At 39.6% G+C, this 21,218-nt stretch overlaps 2 protein-coding genes and 2 non-coding genes across 5 annotated transcripts; 3 read left to right on the top strand and 1 right to left on the bottom strand.

Moving 5' to 3' along the window:
* Positions 1 to 126: 126 nt before the first annotated feature.
* Positions 127 to 198, top strand: trnap-cgg (transfer RNA proline (anticodon CGG)). The gene has a single exon. It is a non-coding gene; the product is annotated as a tRNA-Pro (tRNA).
* Positions 199 to 429: 231 nt separating this feature from the next.
* Positions 430 to 501, bottom strand: trnap-agg (transfer RNA proline (anticodon AGG)). The gene has a single exon. It is a non-coding gene; the product is annotated as a tRNA-Pro (tRNA).
* A 1,427-nt stretch (positions 502 to 1,928) lies between these two features.
* Positions 1,929 to 8,122, top strand: thap12b (THAP domain containing 12b). The gene is made up of 5 exons (XM_028044757.1): positions 1,929 to 2,280; positions 3,329 to 3,449; positions 3,550 to 3,657; positions 3,750 to 3,786; positions 4,938 to 8,122. The coding sequence occupies exons 1-5, from the start codon at positions 2,192 to 2,194 to the stop codon at positions 6,830 to 6,832; spliced, it is 2,250 nt and encodes a 749-aa protein (XP_027900558.1). The 5' UTR covers positions 1,929 to 2,191; the 3' UTR covers positions 6,833 to 8,122.
* Positions 8,123 to 9,060: 938 nt separating this feature from the next.
* Positions 9,061 to 20,956, top strand: map6b (microtubule-associated protein 6b). 2 transcript variants are annotated; one of them, XM_028044806.1, is made up of 4 exons: positions 9,061 to 10,350; positions 13,607 to 13,820; positions 15,363 to 15,411; positions 18,327 to 18,440. In XM_028044806.1, exons 1-3 carry the CDS (start codon positions 9,641 to 9,643, stop codon positions 15,405 to 15,407), a joined length of 969 nt encoding a protein of 322 aa, XP_027900607.1. In that variant the 5' UTR covers positions 9,061 to 9,640; the 3' UTR covers positions 15,408 to 15,411; positions 18,327 to 18,440. The 2 variants fall into 2 exon arrangements, with proteins under 2 accessions (XP_027900607.1, XP_027900606.1); XM_028044805.1 differs by lacking the exon at positions 15,363 to 15,411 and having other exon boundaries at positions 9,075 to 10,350; positions 18,327 to 20,956.
* The last annotated feature ends 262 nt before the right edge of the window (positions 20,957 to 21,218 follow it).

Here is a 21,218-nt window from a genome sequence, read left to right as displayed (position 1 = left end):
AAAAATCATACCGAAAAAAACGCACATATAGACGGTCCATGAAAAATATTGTAGCAAGATCAAAACCGTGTATCGATACGCCTTCAGTGAATATTTAATGATATGTTGCGCAGTTGATGACGCCGTGGCTCGTTGGTCTAGGGGTATGATTCTCGCTTCGGGTGCGAGAGGTCCCGGGTTCAAATCCCGGACGAGCCCTATATATTTTGGCTCAAATCTGCAATTTTAAAGAAAGGTACGTCTTTTACAAACTTTGAATATTTAATTGGATTTCTAGCACTTTAATAATGTGAATGGTGAAGCATAAAACAGTTTTTTGCGTATACTGGACACGTAGTCTTGTGACAGAGTAAAAAGAGTGTGTCGTTTATACTTAACTTTATTGAACTTGAAAAGCGAATGATAAGATAAAACTAAAACAAAAAAAGTGGGCTCGTCCGGGATTTGAACCCGGGACCTCTCGCACCCTAAGCGAGAATCATACCCCTAGACCAACGAGCCGTCGAAATGGGGCTCTCACAATGAGAACTTCAACAGAGGCAAGGTGCGTCGGAAATTTCGTGTTTTTCTATGTTTTGACAACGTTTTTCTTTTTAATTTTATAAGAAGCACGTATAATAACAACTACATTAAAGCTGCATAAACTGTCAAGTTGCTTTGACAGCTGGAGAAAATTACAAATAAATACTTAACCATCGACCTTTTCAATGGTATTTAACTTTACATATTTCATAATTACAATTTTACGTTCAAAAATACGAAAGAGGCCATTACTCCATGACTATAGAACAAAGCCAAATGAACGTCCGACTTCCACGTAAACGTCACCGCCATATTGTGACTGGCATTTTTCTTAAACGCATGCAGAGTTGTCCAAGAAAGTTTTCTTCAGAATATTTTAGGTTAAGCGTTGTGACTGCATCGTCTCTTTTCAATGGATTGGAACCACATATCTCTGCAACAGGACATTTCCTGAAACTAGAAAAGATTTTTCCCCCTTTTCCCCTCATTGGCTCTCCTGTGGTGTATCACATGGGTCAACTTGGAGAACAATCATTTTTGCTCTGTGAATGCTCTCCCTCTGAAAGTTAAATATATCTAAAGATTCTCCCATCACATATGGATAAAAAATAAATGGTCTTCTTCTGAAACTAAAGTTGTTCTGGATTGTGATTTCTATTAGGTTAAACTGACTGGCCCAGGTGTGCACAGCTTGCACTAATTAAGTATCATTAAAACACAGATATTCCCTACATTAGGGTTTTAGGTACACAAAAATTCTGCTGCACCTAAAAATACGACTACATTACCCTCGGGATTTTTGTAGTCTAATTCAAAATTAATTTTAACATTCTGTTGTCTGTAAATGCTGGTGTAGGTTTTTGCAGCCAACAAGAATATTTTTCAAATTGTTTTAAGATCAGCTGCACAGCACTTTGGACAACATGGACCGCATTAAAATCTGCTGTATACTTGCTTACAAAGCTCTGATTGTTTGCATGTTACACAATGAATAAAAAACTGTGTCTTATCTTGATTTAAAGATTTAAAAATTGAGATATTGTGTTTTTGGCACAGCAATCTCAGTTATTATCCCTAAAATAAATATATAACACTATGTGTTAAAACTGTTTCTCTGCTGTTAGATAAAGGTAAACTTTTGTGATTTTTATTGAGCAAACTTAATTTCAAAGCATACTTGTTTTTGGACTCCAAGAAGAAGAACACACCACTCACAATATGGCAGACGCCCGGACGGCCTGTGTTTTATCTGCTGTTATCAAATGCCTGTGGGTGGCAGCAGAGTGCTGTAGGAAGTTAAGGTAACTACGTCAGATAGACTAAAGAAGAAAAAAAAATGCCTGGCTGAAATTCGATTGGTCTGTCTGATAATTCGATTGACCAATAGTTATACAAATGATTCTCCATTCGTCCAGTTACATTCGTCGTGGGCGGGACATGGCGTTGCAAAATGAAGTCGCACGAGTCTAAATGTAACTGTTGTTTTGTGTGGCGGTTTTCTGGATTGTTGATCTGCTTTTGAGATGTTTATGGGACATTTCTTTGCCAAAGTCAAAGTCCAGCTTTGATTTGAGAATCTCACCGGTGGACTTGGCTTCTTGAAAGGATATCAAGCTATCAGAGGACATTAGCCAGCGACGTTAGCTAAGCTAACTGGCCAGACTGAAACATGCCGAATTTTTGCGCGGCTCCAAACTGCACACGGAAGAGTACACAGTCCGATTTGGCATTTTTTCGGTTTCCTCGAGACCCTGAGAGGTAAAGGAACATAAAACGCATCGCACACAAAGACCATCTTAAAGTATTTCTAAAAGTCCCGCTAACTTTACAAGAGTTCTTTGTTTTGTGTACGTTGAGTTCATGAAAATTAATGTTTTACCTACGACCACATCCTCTTAGAGGGAGGTTTAAACTTTAGACATTAAAATACCCGTCTGTCTGATTACACAAGTAATACATATTAAATATCATTTATTCAGTCCTTGGGTAGATTTTATCCCGAATATTAATATTTTCTTTTTGCTTTTACTTGAGTAAAACCATGTTGAAGAAATCCCACTACTTTTTAAGTACTCTGGTCGTTTATTATTTTTTTTAATGTAAAAAATTCTATACTTTTTGCAAATTGAAATCCCCCCCAAGTTGCATTTAAAATGTAAATATAAAAGTTTAATGCTGATATTGTTACAGAGGTGAACCATTAGATAGGAAAAATTCACAAACATCAGACTTAGGGGATGGATTGGATTGGCAAATGAATGGAGGGGGATCAATTGAGTGCTGGAGAAGCAGACAGCTGAACAAATAAATGGAGTGAAAAATGGATTGATGAGCGGATTTTGAAAATGGAACAGGAAATGCAACCTAGTTATACATATTCTTCCTGATGTTCTGTTTTAAAACTTATTTAGCACTTAAATAAAATTCCTAAACCCTTATTGGTTTAAAAATACTACAGCATAGAACTTCAGACTTAGCATCTATGTTAGGGGAAGGAAGAACTAATTCTACTTTAGAAATGATCCGAAATTAGACTCCTCTGCTAAAACATTTACCCAAAACACACACTTATGTATTTACATATAATTGTACAGTTTCCTACTATAAAATGGCATTTTATTATAAACATTGGAGAGGTCAAGTTTCCACTGGAGGAGAAAAATTAAGAGAACATTTTTAGTAGTCTGAAAGATGAATATTAAAAAACATATTATAAACACTTTTACTTAGGAGAGTATGACTACATTATCGAAACTTAAAGTAAAATGTCATGTTTTAGAAACCTATTGCTTGTTTTTGTTTCTAGATGCAGAATCTGGGTGGAGAATTGCCGCAGGGCGGATCTCGAAGCCAAAACAGCCGACCAGTTGAATAAGCACTACAGATTATGTGCCAAACACTTTGACCCTGCCATGGTGTGCAAAACTGTGAGTGTTGACGCCATCTGTGGTTTAGCACTTGCGTGACAAATCTACATGTGTATAATTCTGTATTTATACAATCTTATTTGATTGTTTTTCATTTCAGAGCCCCTATAGGACGGTCTTAAAGGACACGGCCATCCCAACCATTTTTGATTTGACGAGCCATCTGAAAAACCCTTACACCAGGCATCGGAAGCAGATAAAAGAACTTGTAAGGAAAAAAATAAATCTTGTTTAATAATTCAGCTAACTTGATTTTTTTTCTCTTTTGTGAGTTAATCCCAGTTTATTAATTTTCCCTAGACTGATGAAGATATACAGAGGATTAAAGAGAGACGATGTAAGTATTTGGGGAACTTTTTACAGGTACTTTTGTGTCCATTTATTTATGCATGAAACAATTGACTGGTGACTGGAATTGATTACTTTGACGGTTAATGGAATAAGTCAAATGGGACCTTCTGTTGATTTTTCATTTAACCTCTTAAGTCTTTTTTATAAGATATTAGAAATACATCAAGTTGCTAATAAACAAATGTAATTAATTTTTAAATGGGGAGGAATAAAAAATTTGTCTCAAATGTAACAGCATAGGTTTTTTTTTATTGCTCTACTTCTACTTGACATCAGTACAATGTAGGGCTGCTCTGTCAACTCATTGTTTTTTGATTAACCAATTAATAACTGGATAGCAAAAAGGTTCTTGATAGAAGTTTTTTGAGTTCTGGGCGGAACATATTTACAGAAAAAGATTTTTGTATGCAAGTCTATATTTTTATATAGCTTTGGCTTAATCACTGCTCTGCATTTTTCTTTCAGCAAATTGCCCTTTTGTGAGTCTGTATATTCCAGTTAACGATTAATTGATTACAAAATTAGTTGACAATTATGTCAAGAATTGATAAATCTCAAACAATCTGATTAACCATTTCAGCTCTAGTGACTGGGAAGGCAGAAACCACAAAATCCCTTGTTTTCCAACGTTTACTGCTCTAGCTTAGAACTTTCAGAATAAGTAACAAAAACCCTCTTCAGGGTGGAAGTTGTTACTGGAATAAGGATCAAAGTTAGCAACTCTTCCATGTCAGAGGGGTTTTAAATCAATCAGTAGGTGGATGTAGAGGAGGTTTAAGAAGCAATTAAAAATATAAGTCTAATTTTAGGACATGTTGAGACACGTTTGCTCCATCAGGCTGCTTTAAAGTGAGATTAAGAGATAACAGGAAGGCTGCATTGAGTACTGCAAAGGAATTCTGCTTTATCTCTTTAAACTTAATTTAGAGATTTTGCCGAGAGTATGGCTAACATAAGATATTAAAGACAATTTCATATTAAATTAGAAGTTAAGTTTTTTTTTTAAAGGCAGAAACATTTCATGGCAACCAAAGTTATTAATTTTGGTTGTCACTAAACCTGAAACTGATTGGTGCGTCTCCATTGAATGATTTGTTTATCTAAAACAACCTGTGTTCCTTATGTCTCTATCCTCAGTGGCTTCTGCTGAGCAGACCATCAAAAAAGAGGATCTGTCAAACATGGTTGACAACGAGCCTCAGCTCTCGGCCGATGAGAAAGAGTACCGGGATTATTTGAGGTCTTTGTTTGAGATTCTGTTCATGCTGGCAAAACAAGCAATCCCTTTGACCACCGGCAGAGTATCCGAAGAAGAACTCAAGTCCAACAACTTCCAGGCCGTCATAGATTACTGCATGAATGCCGGAGACGAGGCTCTGAGGAAGAGATTCGAGGTGACTGCGGTGAACAGCGAGTACCTCAGCGCTGCGCAGCTGAACCAGCTCCTCGACGTTTGCGAGAACACGGTGAGGGAGGAGATGCTCATGGAGGTGAGGGAGAGTCGTTTCTACTCCCTGGTGACGGGCGACCTGGTCGAATTCGCCAACAGCAAACACTTGCCCGTGTTCCTCCGCTTCGTCAACCAGCAGAACGTCCTCAGAGAGGAGTTCGTGGACTTCCTCCCGTTCGTGGACGGAGACGAGGCGGCGCTGGTGGAAAGCCTGGAGGCTCTCCTGGTGGACCGCTGGGGACTCAGCATGGAGGACTGTCGCGGTCAGGCCCACAAGGCCACCGGGACCTCCACCACTAAGATGAAGGCCGTCGCCGTACTGCTGATGGAGAAGTACCCTCTCGCGCTGCACATGCCTTGCTCGCATTTGGCGCTGAACATCCACCTCGCCAACAACCTACCTTTCCCCAACGTGCAGATCGTCATGGAGAATCTGAGGAGGATTACGTCCTTCTTTAAAACCCCACACACTCAGGATGAGCTGGAGAAGGCCATCTCCATTCAGTTCCAGAAGAACGAGGAGAAAAGAAATGCTCTCAAAAAGATGTGCTCCTCCGGATGGACGGAGCAACACAACATCTTTGACGTGCTGCTGGATATATTACCTTCTCTCCTGCTGTGCATGGATAGCATTCGGGACAATGCCGACAGAAAGTTTTCCAGTAGCGTCACTGCGGATGCGTATTCCATCGGAGAAAGCATCGCGGACTTTGAGGTGATTGTCACCATCGTCATCTTGAAGAACGTTTTGACGTTCACCAGAGCCTTCGGGAGAAACCTTCAGGGGGAAACGCTCGACGTGTTCTCCGCTGCAAGCAGCCTAACGGCGGTGCTGTACTCTCTCAATGAGGTCAACGACAACATCGACGTGTACCACGAGTTCTGGTACAGCGAGGCCATCAGCTTGGCCGCCCTCATGCAGATCCCCGTGTCCGTCCCGAGGCTCTTCCTCCGGAAGCAGCGGGCGGCCGACCTCGGCGAGATCCAGGCCGAGACCTACTTCAAGGAGTACGTGACCGTACCCGTGATCCGCGGCATCATGCAGGAGGTGGAGGACATGTTCTGTGACAACAACCTCCGAGCTCTCAAGTGCCTGTCGCTGGTTCCGGCCGTCATGGGCCACATGAAGTTCAACACCACGGAGGAGAACTTCGCCGAGGTCTACAGCGGCGACCTCCCGAACCCGGACACGCTTCCCGCCGAGCTCCACTGCTGGAGAATCAAATGGAAGCACAGAGGGAAAGAGGTGCGCTTGCCCACCACCATCCACGAGACCCTGCAGCTGCCGGACGTCAAGTTCTTCCCCAACGTGGACGCCTTCCTCAAGGTGCTGTCCACCATGCCGGTGCTCAAAGTCGAGAAAGGCACGGGCGACGCCGCCACCGAGCGGCTGCAGGCGTACGTCGGCAGCGTGCCTGCGAAGCATTTAAACAAAAGTCTCGCGATGCTCCACATCAACACCCACGTCAAGCACGACCTGGATGTCATGGTGGACAAATACTGCCGGCTGTACCCCGAGGATGACCCCGAGGCTGAGGCCGAGGACGTTGGCGATGACGTCATTGTGACCAAAGTGATCTGAAGCTTTGGGTCGGATTCTCACTTGTTGTCTTTGAGTAAAATACCAGTTTTAACTGCAAAAAAAAAAAAAAAAAAAGTAGAATATTATTTTATTACTGCATCTGAAATAATTTTGTCATCTTAATGCCACGCAGTCGGTTGTTTTAACAGACATGGTGGTACTTAGCCCGCTAGCTGTAGCTACACAATAGTTACTATTAAAGAGTTAAAGGTGGTGATGACTTTACTACAATGGAGCATTAGGGCCACGCTACGAGAACTAAGATAATAAAATTAGAATAAAGTTGTGAGAATTAAGTAATATTACAAGTTGTACAATAATAAAATCAAAAATAATACAAGAATAAAGTCATATATTGACTCTAGGTTGTAAAATGATCATTTTCTTAATACTGTGACGCTGTATAACTTATCGTGACCCTACAACTTTCCGCTCAATTCTATTATTCTCTTAATTCAACTTTATTCTTTTCAATATAACTATTCTTGTCATATTGTAACTATATTCTTGTAATTTCTGACTTTATTTTATTTAATTTTTTTAGTATGGCCCAAATACTCCATTGTACTTTATAACTTCTTCACCAGAAACATTTTCGCACAAACAATTAAATCTTTCTTGGAAGTTTGAGAGACATTGGTCAATAAACGAAACAACGCAGCTTCAGCTGGTCTGTGTTAAAGTTCGCTCTGAAATTCAAACAAATGCGAAGTGGATGTTTGTTTTTTTAATCAGTTTATGTAGCTTACAATTTTGAGAGACTTTTAACTAAAAATGACAGAAAATGTGTGATGTGTAAATATTCAGTGTTTCTCCAACAGACTGTTGAGTTCTCATACGCGATGACGCCTTAATAAAATGAATCAAATCTTTTGGGGGGTTTTATTATCTTTTTTATTATTACTAGCCTTTTGATATTTGTCACTTTTGTAATTGATCTGATAACTTCTGTGGGGGTTTTTTTCTAAATCAAATGACATGATGCAGGCAGATTACTCTTTTTTTGTTTGTTTTTTTTAAGAAAAAGGCTCTTCTCCTGGACACCAAATGGGAGCAGCAGCACAAGTTTGGTAATCTGTCTCCTACTGAGTTTCTTTGTTCTGGTTTTCAATAGTGTTGGAAGTCCATCTGTACTATGTTCATGTATCGTGTTATGCCAGGATATGTCTAAACAAAATGTGATATTTGGGGTTTTTTCTACTTGTGCTTTGAACATGATTTTGTTTTTGTATATTTTTTGAGAAAAATGTTTAATTAGTTTCAATTAAACGCCCTGTAAAGAACATAAAATCTGTTCCTTTTTTTTTCTTCCATGTTTAGGTTATTAATCCATGTTTTTTAGTCCTGCAGAAATATTTAAGTTGCACTTTAAAATAATCTGTTAAAGCAGGTTTGTTAGTTGCACAGTTATGTCGACATTAAACTTTCCCAGCTACAATCAAGTCCCAAATAGCTCGAATTAACTCACAAACATGAACCAACATAGTTCAATACACAAAGTTGTTAATGTAATTAAATTGTTAGATATAGAAAAAAAATGAACAATGTTTTAAATAGAAATGTGGACAAGCAACTTCCAGAGGTCATATTGTCAGTCCTTCATAAGCTTAAGTGTCAGCATCAGAGTTGCTGAGTCACACAAACCTAAAAAAGATCAAAGTAATCACACCAGCAGTACGACATTACAAACTATCTTAAATGTTTCTCAGTATATTAGAATATAATTTAAAGCTGGATGTTATTCAATTTAAAAAAAAAAGGAAAAATCAAACCAAAAATATGTGTTCAAGTTTTTATTTTCTGTTAATTTGGATGATTATGGACGTCAATTGTACCTGAATAAATAAATAAATTACCAATAACATATTTTTCATTTGCCTTCTGAAAAAAGTTTCTCCACGCTCATATATGCTCTCAATACTTAAGCTCCGTCAATTTCTGGGAAAAAAAATCAAAAACTTTCCAGGTTTCTGAATTTACTTTAGATTTTCATCTTCACAAAGTTTCAAGAATGTCAATGACCCGTGGATTTTCTAATATCTTGTAACTGTATGACTGTCGGCTGTACATTAAATCCAATTTGTTTCACTGATTCTTTTCTGACACAACTACAAGCTTTTCATGTTTGTTTTTGTTTTTTTTGTCTCAATACTAAAATTTAGATTGTATTAAAATCGTTTATCGATAACATATTAAGCGGAAACAAGCAAATGCCGCCGCGCGTGCTATTTAAATGTGATGAAATTTGGAAAGTCCTTGAATTTTATGTTAACCGAGATGTGACACGTTTCACATTTTGATTTACTACCTTTTCATTTGTAACTTAATATACCGACATGCGCCTCATCCTGTGCTGTGTCGTCTGTAAGCATTTATTTATGCTAATTTAGTTTTGTCCCCCTTTTTGAATGTCGTAACAATGGCGGCAGGAGGGTTAACTGTATCTCCTCCCTCTCCGCGCTGGACGGACGCAGACGGAGTTCAGGTGATGTTTCGCCGTACAACCACGCAGGGCATCACACAAATGTGGGGTGGGGTCGCTTTGATGCGCAACCAGACGGCGACGCTCACTCCACGGTTAGCCCCAAAGTCTTAAACTTCACCGAGACCGAGCAGAGGGAGGCGACCTGTTCAAGGGGAGCTGCAGAATTGGGAGACTTTTGCGTCGAACGTCGCGCGTTTAAAAAAATAATATATATATATATATATATATTTACCTCCCTCCTCTCTGCGCGTTTGTCCACGGATAGAGCCTTTTCCTCCCCTTGCCCATCTTCTCCAGTCGGCTTCCTCTTCAGGTTGAGCGTCATGGCCTGGCCGTGCATCACGCGCGCTTGCTGCATCAACCGCTTTTGGACCGAGCTGGACAAGGCGGACATCGCGGTGCCTTTGGTTTTCACCAAATACTCGGATGTGGCCGACGTGCAGCACCTGCCTCACCACCCGCAGCCCAGGCAGAAGCAGGCCGCGGCCATTGCCATAGAAACCCAGCCGCATCCGGAGGAGCGAGAGGCCGCCAAGGCGCCGCCCGCGGCGGGGGGTGCCGCAGCGGCCAAAGGCGGCGCGTCCGCTGCGTCCGTCATGCGCCAAGACTTCAAGGCGTGGAGAGTGCGCCCCGAGCCCAGCTGCAAGCCCCGGAACGAGTATCAGCCGCCGCCGGCGCCGTTCAGCAACGAGACTCAGTACCAGAAGGATTACAAGCCCTGGCCCATACCGAGGAAGCACGACCACCCATGGATCCCCAAGCCCAGTCCCACCGCCGGCTCCAAGCTGGAGCACGCGGCGGCGGCGGCAGCTGGCGAGAGCGAGAGCGGCGTGGAGAAGAGCGAAATCGAGGAGAAGATTCAAGAGAAGGAGTCAAAGGAGGCGGCGAGGAGGGAGAAGTCCGCGGAGAGGAAAGCGGCAGAGAAGACGGAGGGACCCGCGGAGTTGAGCGCAGAGCAGCGGAGAGGCAGAGCCGCAGCGGACGCTCTCAACAGACAGATAAAGGAGGTCATGTCGACTTCTAGCAGCTACAGGTAAGAGTGTGAGGGTAAGCCGGGACAAAGCTGGGGCTTATATCCTGTGACTCTTTCACGCATGATGGGATTTTTGCATTATCTATGGGCATAAAACATATTCCACTTGGTGTACAGCAAGTCTTTAGACTATATGTGGAGAAAATCCGAGCATCTCGAAAGAAACCATGCAGAATTTACTTTGGGCCCACCTCCAGTTATGCCCACACAGCTTGATATAACAATCAATGCGTCGACAGTAAATCAACCGACAGGATGGGTTTCGCTTAATTAACACAGCAGTCACTTCACAAATATGATCTAATAAATAACAGTATATTCTAAAAATTCGTTTTTGCAAAGTGATCCCGTATACAGGAAGCAAACAAAGAGTTAAAATCACCACATGGGACGGTCCTTTATTTCCTGAATCATTGAAGTAAAAATTGAATTAGTACAGCTTTTTCTTTTAGCCGTTGACTCAGCATGAAGTGGAGGTGTGCGATACTTCATATTGTGGAATCGATTCCATAGCAATTAAATACAACGATACTGACCCTGATACTTTTTATTCAAGTTTGATACAAACTTTCTACCGTTTTTTTGTTGTTATTCCTTTAAAATGTCTTGTTAAAACCTTAGACTGAATTTGGAAGAAAGTGTCTGCAAAACACTTTAATAGCATATTAACACAATAAAGAGAAATAACAGAAAAACAAAACATATTTGTGTGCATCTAAAAAATGTATAATTTGAGAAACAAAATCTTACTTAGGTAGAGTTGAGACACTAGAATACCAAAAATAAAATTAAATTTCAAGAGGGAATTTGAAACTCGCCATGAGAGTATCCATCTGATGCTGATATCAACTTGGTATTGATATGCTATGCTAAAGTAGATCATTTGTTTTTAGGAAGCGGCCAACTTGTTACGTTCGCCATCAACTGCTAAGAACAGTGATTACTTGCTGATTTATTGACAAATGTTTTTTAAAGGTATGCCTGAAATGAAGCAGCAGAAATAATGAAATTTGCTCTGAAGTATGACTGATAAAATAGCTAATAATGTTTTCCTTATTATATGTGCAACTGGTATGTTTGTCAACTTGTACTTTGTGAATTTAAGTACTTTTGACCTAAGCAGCCACAAACTGTAAACCTGTGTGGCAAAGACATGTTTATTGATTGTAAACTATAAACTATAATTAAAATAAGTTCAGTATCAGAAGAAAATACATTTAGCTTTAATGTCTCTGCTTTCTGTGCATCCAAATCCTTTTTTTTTGTTTGTTTGTTTTTTTGGACATGTTCTACAGCTCCTGTCACTGTCTTGCTAATTATTTTTTGCTGAAATATTAACTCTGCTTCCCTTCCTGCAGGACTTTGTGTACGGCTTTTCTGGACACTAACTGAACTTGCACAATTAAGTAATTCTGCTAATAATATGATGCGACAGACTGGCGACCTGTCCAGGGTGAACCCTGCCTCTCGCCCGAAACGTTCGCTGGTGATAGACACCAGCACCTCCCGGCTCCACTAGGGACAAGGGTGTTAGAAAATGGATGGATGGATGGATGCTAATATTATGGGTGTTTTTGGAACAAAACCACATAACTTACGGTCTAATTGGCAAAATGGCTGCGATATTATCTCCTGTTGAAGTCTTTTCAAGAACAGTTCAACTCCATTATTGGTGAAAATGTCTCTTGTAGACCGTGATGCATGATTTTCACTTTAATGGATACTTGATTATTTTCATTTTACTGCCAACATAAAATAAAAAAATTTAAAAACATAATCAGAATTTTTGTAATTTTTTAAATACTTGTTAGTGATTTATTTATTTTTCTTAACCTGTGAGGATCTCCTACAGAAGGATGTGTTTAGATACATGTTTTGTGATCTTTACTCTAGCTTGCCAGTAGGGGGCAGTGTACGGCACACCTCACAAGACTGACTCAGAAGAAAACGGCTTTAGTGTAGCTTTCCATTGTAGTGAACAGTGGGGTCAAACAGTAGATTTTCTTTAACTTTAACCCTAAAGATAGAGCCTCATGCCTCACTGTTTGGGCTGGTGTCGAAGATCTTTTTTTAAATTTTTTAAATAAAAAGATCTTTTCATGGAGCTCATGAAAAGATATTCGGTGTTTCAATGTCTCCTATTTCAGTCTAACCAGAAAGCAAGTGATACTGCAACAGATAAGGGTTTCATCATCGATTCCGCCACCGCCTTACACTTCCCGGGATTACTACCTAATCAATGCTCTTGACCCCGAGAGAATGAGGTTAGCAAAAGGGTCTGAAGGCAACCGAGTGTGTGTGAACATTTTCTGCAGAAAAGCACCCATCAATCTTTTGACCAACATCAATTTTCAGTTTCCTTTAAAGTTCGATTTTAACTGAGCCAGACCAATTTTCTTTCAAAGGACTACAAGGAGTATAAACTGATCGGTGTTGGTTTTGTTAAGTGTAACAAAGTTTGACTAGAAAAGAAAAAAAAAAGTTTAACATTTTTTTAAATTATACAACATGCTGTTTACCAAATGAAAGACTAGGATTTTTCAGCTATAATGCATTACATGAACAGGGAAAATGCAATATGATTCTAGTGGACTGTCGAATCATCAATCAGAACCTGCCAAAGGAAATCAATGCTATCGATTAGTTTGACATAAAAACAAGTTGAGCCAAACAAAAGATGATTAGTATATTAAAAAAAGCCATCATCTAATGACGCCTAACTCACTTTCGTGAGGAAAACTTTTGATTCCAGACGTAAAGTTCTACAGTTTTGCCTCAGTAATTACTGATCCCAATTTGCTTGACTTGTCAGTCTTTGGGGAATACAGGAAAAAAGATGCTGTCCTAACTGTCCACAGGTCTACATTTGTGCATTTTCCATCCAGTTAACCCAGAGAAATTAGATTACGCAGATTTCAAACTAGAACTCAAAACGTCAAGTTCTGACTTTAGTCCAAAGAGGCCTTTCTAAGCAGAAATGAAAAACCAAGTCATTAAGGGAAAAGCAGGCAGAGATAAATAGAAAAAATCTAATAACAGGTAATTTCTTTTTGTAAATGGACAACAATTAGCATTGAGTTGCAGTTAAACATTAGTTAAATGTTTAGTATCTCTCATAAATCTACTCGACGATGAGGAAGCACTTTTTACCAATTCATGACGGAGTTCCTTTCGTCGATTGGCTTGTTTTTCCACGTCCCATCTGCTCCGTTTTCGGAAACGCCTTTATAAAAGTTGATTTTGCTGTTCTTCCTAGGACCGAGTTTAAGGCGTACAAGGATGTGAAACCAGTGAAGCCGATCAAAGCTCCCTCTCAGTATAAACCACCTGGAGAGGAGACCAGCCTGGAAACCAGCTACAGTGCCACATACAAAGGGGAGCAGGTGAAGGCCCACGCGACTGACAACAAGCTGCTGGAGCGCCGGAGGATACGCAGCCTGTACAGCGAGCCGGGCAAGGAGCCAGCCAAGGTGAGGCACCCCCAAACCTGCAAAATCGAACCATCAGTCCTCCAAGTAGCCAGATTTGCTCAGATTAAAGTCTTTTCCAAAAGAAAATATGTTCATGCTTTGACCTAACGACAGGTTGACAAAAGCCTTAATCAAATTCGCCAAGCAACGAAGCCAAAAAATGTGCCTTCGTAGCAATTCATAAACTCTTACCATACAAAGAACCAACAATTGTTGCTATTCAAGGCTTCAGAGTAGCTAAAACAAAAGGTGAAACAGCAAATCAAACAATGACAATTCAGTTTAACTACAAAAACACAAACCATGCTTTGGATTACAATCCCATTGCTTTCCGTACGTATCTCCACTTTTGGTAAAAATACGAAAAATGTCCTAAAACTGGATTTATATTTGACAACATTTTCTAAATATCACATTGAATCTACCCTTGACTGCCTGCTCCCACTAGAACCACTTTATTTGTAGCATACATAGATTATCTTTCAGACTAAACGACACAATTTCCGCCAATTGTGGCATGCTGTCCATCGTAAAATAACACTTCAGGGCATTTAGATCAAATTAACATTTTTGTGTTCCACTCTCCTACTGTCCATAACCCTGACTGGCTACTCCAAGAAAAAAGTTCGCGACACTCCCCTGTTGACGATCCCATAAAGAAAAATGTAACTGAAGTATACTTCATTAGTTAAATTCGATTAGTGTTCATTTGTAGCCCTCAACTTCCTCTTTCCAAATGGAAACGACACAGAGGACTATTTCTCTCAGCAGCTCTTCAAAACACTAAAGACCAGAGAGCACTCTTTCGTTGGTCAAATCTTTCTAAGTCAGAAATTGTCTATGAGAAGAATTGTATTATTTGCAGTCAGAGCGCAAACACTTGGAACCTTGTTTGACTTCATTAAATGATGAACTATTTGAAAATCCCTGGAAATGTTTCATATAAATTTTTTGTCTTGTGCCAGAAAAAAAAAAACTGAAATTCAACGTCTGTCATGTTCCAAACCTACATCCTGTAAGGTTAACTTCAAAATGGACTACACGTAAAAAGCTTATAATGTGAGATTTTTTAAAATAAACGTACTGAAAATAAAGAGTATTAAATAAAGTATTAAATTAATTATTAAATAAAGTGTAAAATATGGATTATGTTATTTTAAGATAAGTGGAATGGTGTTGTATGTCCCTATATCACACTCACTGATGTGCAATGCAGTGCAAAAGTCTTGAGTTATCCCTCATTTCTTTACATCTCATGTCAAAGGAGTCAGATTAGAGCTGATGAGGAAAAATGAGGGGAAACAACAGCCAAATAAAATCAAAAGACCTTCAGAAACACACACACACACACCCGCACACACACACACGTGCAGACAGTGACTGATACCACTTTAAAATATACCAAAATAAAAGTCTTGCTCTTTCAATCAACTGAAAAAGAGGGGTCGATTCAAAACTCTTGCACAGCACGCATGAAACTGGTTTCATCCTGTGTGTAACGCTGGTTTGTTCACTTGGCCGCTCCCTCTCTCGTTCTCCTAGGGCCTCTCAGAGACGGAGAGCAGCTCTGCTCTCCACCTGCTGTAGTCAGGTGTGTTCTCTGTTTCTTCCAGACAAGCATGGAGACTGACCCCCGGGTTGATCAGACGAATGCAGACATGCATTCTGCTCACGCACATTCTCACGCCCTGAATGCATCCCGGCCTTAGCGAGCCTCAGACACATTTAACCACCAGTCCGCTGGAGAACTCTCAGACACACACTCACTCTGCGCCCACCTCTCAGGCTGCCACGCCTCTGTAGACCCGACGGGACGTGAAACATTTGTTGAAGGAGGTTTAGCATAAATGACTTGCAGATGTTCAGTGAGTAACAGATAAGAATAAGAGCAAGAGGGTTTTAGCGCTGTCAATCACTCACATGTAAGCGCTGCTCATGATTGCCGGTTTGCTGCAGCTGTGCTAATGGTGGAGGAACAACTTACTGTTACAGGAAAGCTGTTTATCTGCTCTCATCCATGGCTATGCTAACTACCTTGCACAGTCGCGGCAGACTCTACTGTGAGACAGGAGCTGTAGCATAGCACAGCTAAGACCCTAGCTGTGCTATGTGGCAATCAGAGCCAGACTTTCCTCCTGGCTCTGATTGGCCAGGAGGAGAGTCCCTTAGCTCTCACTTAGCTAAGTTTGGACAAATAGGTAAAAATGTATTTATTTTTTGTCAGTTACCTACTGCAGCATTAAGCAAACATAAAATCCCTGCTGAATTTAACATTTTTTCTTATTTCCTATTGTAGACATTACAATAGGAACAGATTGTTGCTGTTGAGTTTTTTATAGAGAAACCTATCTGCAGTCGGCTGATTAGCAGCTTTGTTGCCTGTACTTTGCACCAGCCTCTGTTTATTCACATAAATACAAACGTCATTATTACCACCAGGTGCAGCCTTCCAGAAGACATCTGTCCATTTAGACCATTTACCATTTAGATTTTTAAGTTTACTTTTTCAAACAAAAGTTGAGCATGTTTTGCAACTTTTTTTTGCTTTATACGATATCATTTGTAGTAGCTGGAAGGTCTTCCACTATGCTGTTTTTTAATTTTTACTGAGGAGCAGAACTACGCTTAGTGGCTCGCTTTCAGCAGCTCTCTGCTCTCACCGTTTCAAAGTCTGTACTTGAACCAACAGCCTACAATTGCAAGCTTGCTTGTCAGGTCTCTACATGTTGCCACCGCTAACAGTGTCTGTACTAAAGTATTTCATCCTTAAAGCCATAAGACTAACATTAAATTTCTCATGTGTTGTTCAATTAAAAACTGTTTTTTTAAAGAGACTGCATGAACCACCATTATGTAGGAAGAAAGGCACAAACACATTTGTGCTTTTTCCTTTCTAACTGCACTTACCACGTTTATATACATCACCTATGCTGTAAGGAGGCATTATTTTAAGAGGAAGGGTAAAAAAAAGGTATGTATTGCATGCAAAAATGTGAATTTTACTCTAATTATAGTCACGTTTAAGGCACATTTTGAACAATGTGCTCAGTGTTTGGTTTTTTTTTATATTTAGGAAGAAGAATAAAATGTCTTTTTTGCCACCAAAAAATAATTTTTAAATGTAAAGCTAAAGCCAGCAGCTGAATATCTTGCTGTACTCAAAGTTTCACTTAGTAACTTACATGCAGACATGTCTGTGGTATCATGTTATCTTAGAATAAAAGGCTGATGGCAGATGGCTACAAGAAAAATCTCTGAAAAGCTTTCAACCAAAGGGGCTAAGACTAGGAGCATGGTGTTTCTACCAGTGTTTTGCTATTGTTTAATAAGTAAAATATGTATTTTTTTCTGTTTAAGTAAAATTAAATCAACAATCAAAATTTTAAAATAACAGTAGATGTCAATATTTCAACACTTTTTAAAAATAAAGAACTAAATATCTTACAGAGTTTTTCTTCCCTTTTTTACTTGTTATTTGGTAAAAGCCTTATAGTGATTTGTTTTTTGCAGTATGCTAATATCGCATTGAAAAATTTGGAAAGATTACAACTTTAATTTGAGTACATTTATTCCATTAGGGAACAAATATAGTAAAAACCGAGTCACAAAAAATGGTCCAGTTCTTTTATCGGCCAATATTTCCTGGCAACAGCACAGGAAACAACACAAACTTTAAAGCACTGAGAGGATCCATTGTCCACCTTTAACCATCATACTAAGCTAAGATAAACAGCAGCTGGCTTTAGCTTCGGTTTACAACTCAGACATCATCCGCTACGTTCAGACAGCAGGCAAATTCAACCCAAATCGGATATATTTTTTTGCAAATATCCGACTGACCAGCCCAACTACGAACTTTTCCCACCCTTAAAAAAATCTAATTTTCATATTCTATAGTTTCTAAAGTCTCTGCGGACTGAACGGCCATGTCGTATTTTATACGGTTTTCACATCATTGATGTGAGGCCTGCTTCATGATTCGGTGCCAGACGCGGCAAATCCAGAAGTGAACAATGGCTGAGACAATGAAAGGCTGAGACGTCTTTCATTGTGAAATTATGAAAGACGTCTGTGTCAATGAAGCGCATCACATGGCAAGCCCACCACTACACCGACTACGCATTCAAACAGATTTCTCTACAGAAGCTGGGCCTTCTTTCAATTGAGTCCCTGTCACATGACCTTGTGACAATATTTCCAGCTGCCATAGCTTAGCAACTTCAAAATTGGTCAACAGACCCATTATTATTTTCATAAATAGTGTCTGCGATTTTTTTTTTTTTTTTTGTGCGTTTGGGGTCGTGAACTGTTCACACAGAAAGTCTGATTGCAGACACACTACTCGATAATATGAAATGACCACAAAAAAAAAAATCGGAACTGAGGATCAAGACCTGCCGTGTGAACGTAGCCATTCTTTTTTTTTTTTTTTCAGACTAAAGGTCAGTGCTGTGAGCTATATCCTCTTTTTTTTTTTTTTTTTTAAACCCATCTTCTCTTTTCCAGGTGGACAAACCAACGTCTCGCACCAAACCAAAAAAGGCGCCGACAACAACGACCGGGAAGATGGTGAAAAAATCTAAGGAGAAGCAGATTGCTGGTTCCCAGTTGGCCAAGAAGAAACCGTCTGCGAAGACACCCGAAGCCACGCCAGAGGGAACGGTGACGAAGAAGAGCAAAGAGATCAGCAACAGACTGGCCGAGGCCAAACATTAGGAAGGGGTCAACTCGTACGCTTTTTAGGTGTGTGACGACATTGCAGAGAAAATAATTCTCTTCCTCTTTCGTTCATCTCCTCACCTGTTGCCAGGTTTACACGTAGGATCACGTTTGAATGACGTCGAGCTTTTAGGATAATGCGAATAATTTCACTCTAACCCGTATGTGAACGTGTGAGTGTTTGTGACTCCTTTGTATTCCGGCGCACAGAACCGCTTTTCTATTATTGAGCACATAATTTGCACATATGAGTTCCACTTGACATTAAACTAAAAAAACAAACAAAAAGAGACATAAGAGTGCTTGTACAGTGTTGTGACAAAAGTCCGGAGCTAGCCCTCGTTACTTTAAAATTTTGCCTTAAAACAGACTTTTGCGTAGGTTTCAAGCCATATTTCTCCAGACTTTTCAAGGATCTCCTTGTTGGACCTCACCTTTTTCAGTAGTCCTTTTCTTGAGTGCCACTTTTTTATTAAATTCTTAGTCTTTTATTTTACTTGTACATGCTTTAGTTTAATTTTCAAAATGCAAACAAAATCCCAGATTTTGCTGGCATAAAGCTGTATTCCGGTGAACGTAGCTAAAGAAAGAGAAACAAAATGATTTGCCTCAGTTATTTTTGTTCCACTGGCTGGTACTTGTAAACACAATACAGGTTAATTGCCTAACTTGGGGAACTATTTTATGCTTACATGATCCGAGGGTCAGTTTGAAAACAAACAGTGACGTATAGGGCGTATCATAAAACGTAAGTGAAAAAGTAGTCACTGATGAAAAAGATGGATTCAAAGTCTGGAGAATGTTTGCTCAAACCTGCTTTAAAGAACTCAAGAAAGTTTTGTGCAATGCTAATGAAATCTAAAGCTGCTGTCTTACTGTTTCTTATCCTGTCATGTATGTTTGCAAGTTACCTTTAACCTATTTTCTTTTTTTTAACCATGATTGACTGACCATCTTGGGTTGAAAGTCCGACGCTCGTTACTCGCCAAACGAGTGCCTCTAAGTAGCCTAATAATTCGAGGCCAAATTAATCAAAAACAGATTAAACTCCGAGCATCTGGCATGTGAAAACCAATTCATCTTCATTGGCACAGACAGAGAGTCTGCATGTCATAGCTTGAGATGAAATATAATTTAGATAACAACGTATTAGATCATTTTGATGCGTTCAAAAATTATGGGACAGGCTCTTTGCTGGAGATGTGTGCTACAGTATCAGATGCACAGAAAGGTGAACATTATGTACTCAAATATATTCATATATTTATGCAGCTTTAAAATGCAAGGCATATATGCAACAGTGTGACGAGGATATAATGAAATGAGGGATGGCTCAAGACTTTTACACAGCACTGACATATGTCTAATAGGGCTTTTGTTTCTTCTCCCTGAATCTCTCTAAGTTAAGTACTGACATAATTGTATTAAAAAAAACTATGTCAAGGAGATCCTTTTTTCACGTGAGTATTTTTATTTTTGCGAAATGCTCTGTTTTTTCTGGTTCCCTACTTACAGTGCCTCCGCTGTTTGGTCCTGGTTTTTATTTCATTGTTCCGGGTGATGTCTGGCGTAATCCGATTGGTTGTTGGGGAAATTCAATTAACTGTAATGTATTTGCTACAGCTTGCATGCAAGACCTTTCTTTTGGTTGAGTGGCAGACTGTACGCCGTCACAGTTGCACTCGAGCTTGTAAATGGAGCCTTTAAAGATAAATGTATAGGTGAGATACCTTTTTCAAGTATAATGCATGAGTAGAAATAGATTCTGTTCACAACAAGACATACATTTAACTAGTAATCTCATGGATTAGTGGCTGGTACTGCTGTAAAATAACCACACCAGCATTTATGGTTTCACTCTGAAAAATGTTTCTTTCGATCTAAATGCAAACAGGTTCCTTTGATTGGTTTCTGAAAAAAAAAAACTCTATATTTTGTGGCGTTGGCCGCCACACACTCCTCTAAGTTGTGATTACAGAGTTGAGCTAATTTAGGAAAAAGAAAAACAATCACTGTCTTAGTGAACGGGCCGATCTCTCCAGGTGTTTAAGGGCAAGGAATGGGCCAGGACTTCAAGCTCAGCTCTTTGAAATGCTGCTGAAAGTTTCTGCTTCTCTGTGTGAGCGTGTGTGATTTGGAAAGCTTGTTTCTGTGTCTGATCTCCTTCAAGCCTGCCGCCCGCTAAGATCACAACCACCAGAAGTGCTGCTCTGCACTCTTAACACCTTGGTGCTACCTCTCTCATCCTTCACGTCGTGGGGTTTGGACCGCTGCAGCTTCGGACCAGATGGAAGTGACGATGTCATACGGGCTGCAGATGTGTTGTGATTATTATTATTTTTTTCTTTCTTTCTTTTTGTGCTTGTATCCTCAGCTTGCTCTGAATGAATTGAATTAAAATAATGGTGCAGACTCCAGTTTTGGGACTTGTTGAGTTATTGCTCGTGCGTAAATGTGACATCAAGAAAAATTCAGACGTGGGTTAACATAAGACAAAAAAATAGAGCGTGGTCACTTTATTGTTTTCATTTATACATACAAATACAAAAGAAAAACCCATTTATATAATAAAAATGTTTAGAATCTGTATGAAAATGTACTTTATCTAAATCCCGTAAAGAACCTTTTTGTTGTTTTGTTAGGTTTGGGTGAATATTTTAGAAAACCTAGTTTCAAGCA

Source organism: Xiphophorus couchianus, chromosome 18, assembly GCF_001444195.1.
Source record: "Xiphophorus couchianus chromosome 18, X_couchianus-1.0, whole genome shotgun sequence".
Taxonomy (NCBI): Eukaryota; Metazoa; Chordata; class Actinopteri; order Cyprinodontiformes; family Poeciliidae; genus Xiphophorus; species Xiphophorus couchianus.
This window is presented reverse-complemented; position numbering and strand designations above follow the sequence as displayed.

What these genes read in the sequence shown, in the direction of transcription:
- thap12b (XM_028044757.1), top strand. Translation starts at nt 2,192, where the DNA reads ATGCCGAATTTTTGCGCGGCTCCAAACTGCACACGGAAGAGTACACAG. An exon ending in CTGCCATGGTGTGCAAAACT is followed by an intron (nt 3,450 to 3,549) that starts GTGAGTGTTGAC and finishes TTTTCATTTCAG; the next exon opens with AGCCCCTATAGGACGGTCTT. An exon ending in GGAAGCAGATAAAAGAACTT is followed by an intron (nt 3,658 to 3,749) that starts GTAAGGAAAAAA and finishes AATTTTCCCTAG; the next exon opens with ACTGATGAAGATATACAGAG.
- map6b (XM_028044805.1), top strand. Translation starts at nt 9,641, where the DNA reads ATGGCCTGGCCGTGCATCACGCGCGCTTGCTGCATCAACCGCTTTTGG. An exon ending in TCGACTTCTAGCAGCTACAG is followed by an intron (nt 10,351 to 13,606) that starts GTAAGAGTGTGA and finishes TGTTCTTCCTAG; the next exon opens with GACCGAGTTTAAGGCGTACA. An exon ending in CGGGCAAGGAGCCAGCCAAG is followed by an intron (nt 13,821 to 18,326) that starts GTGAGGCACCCC and finishes TCTCTTTTCCAG; the next exon opens with GTGGACAAACCAACGTCTCG.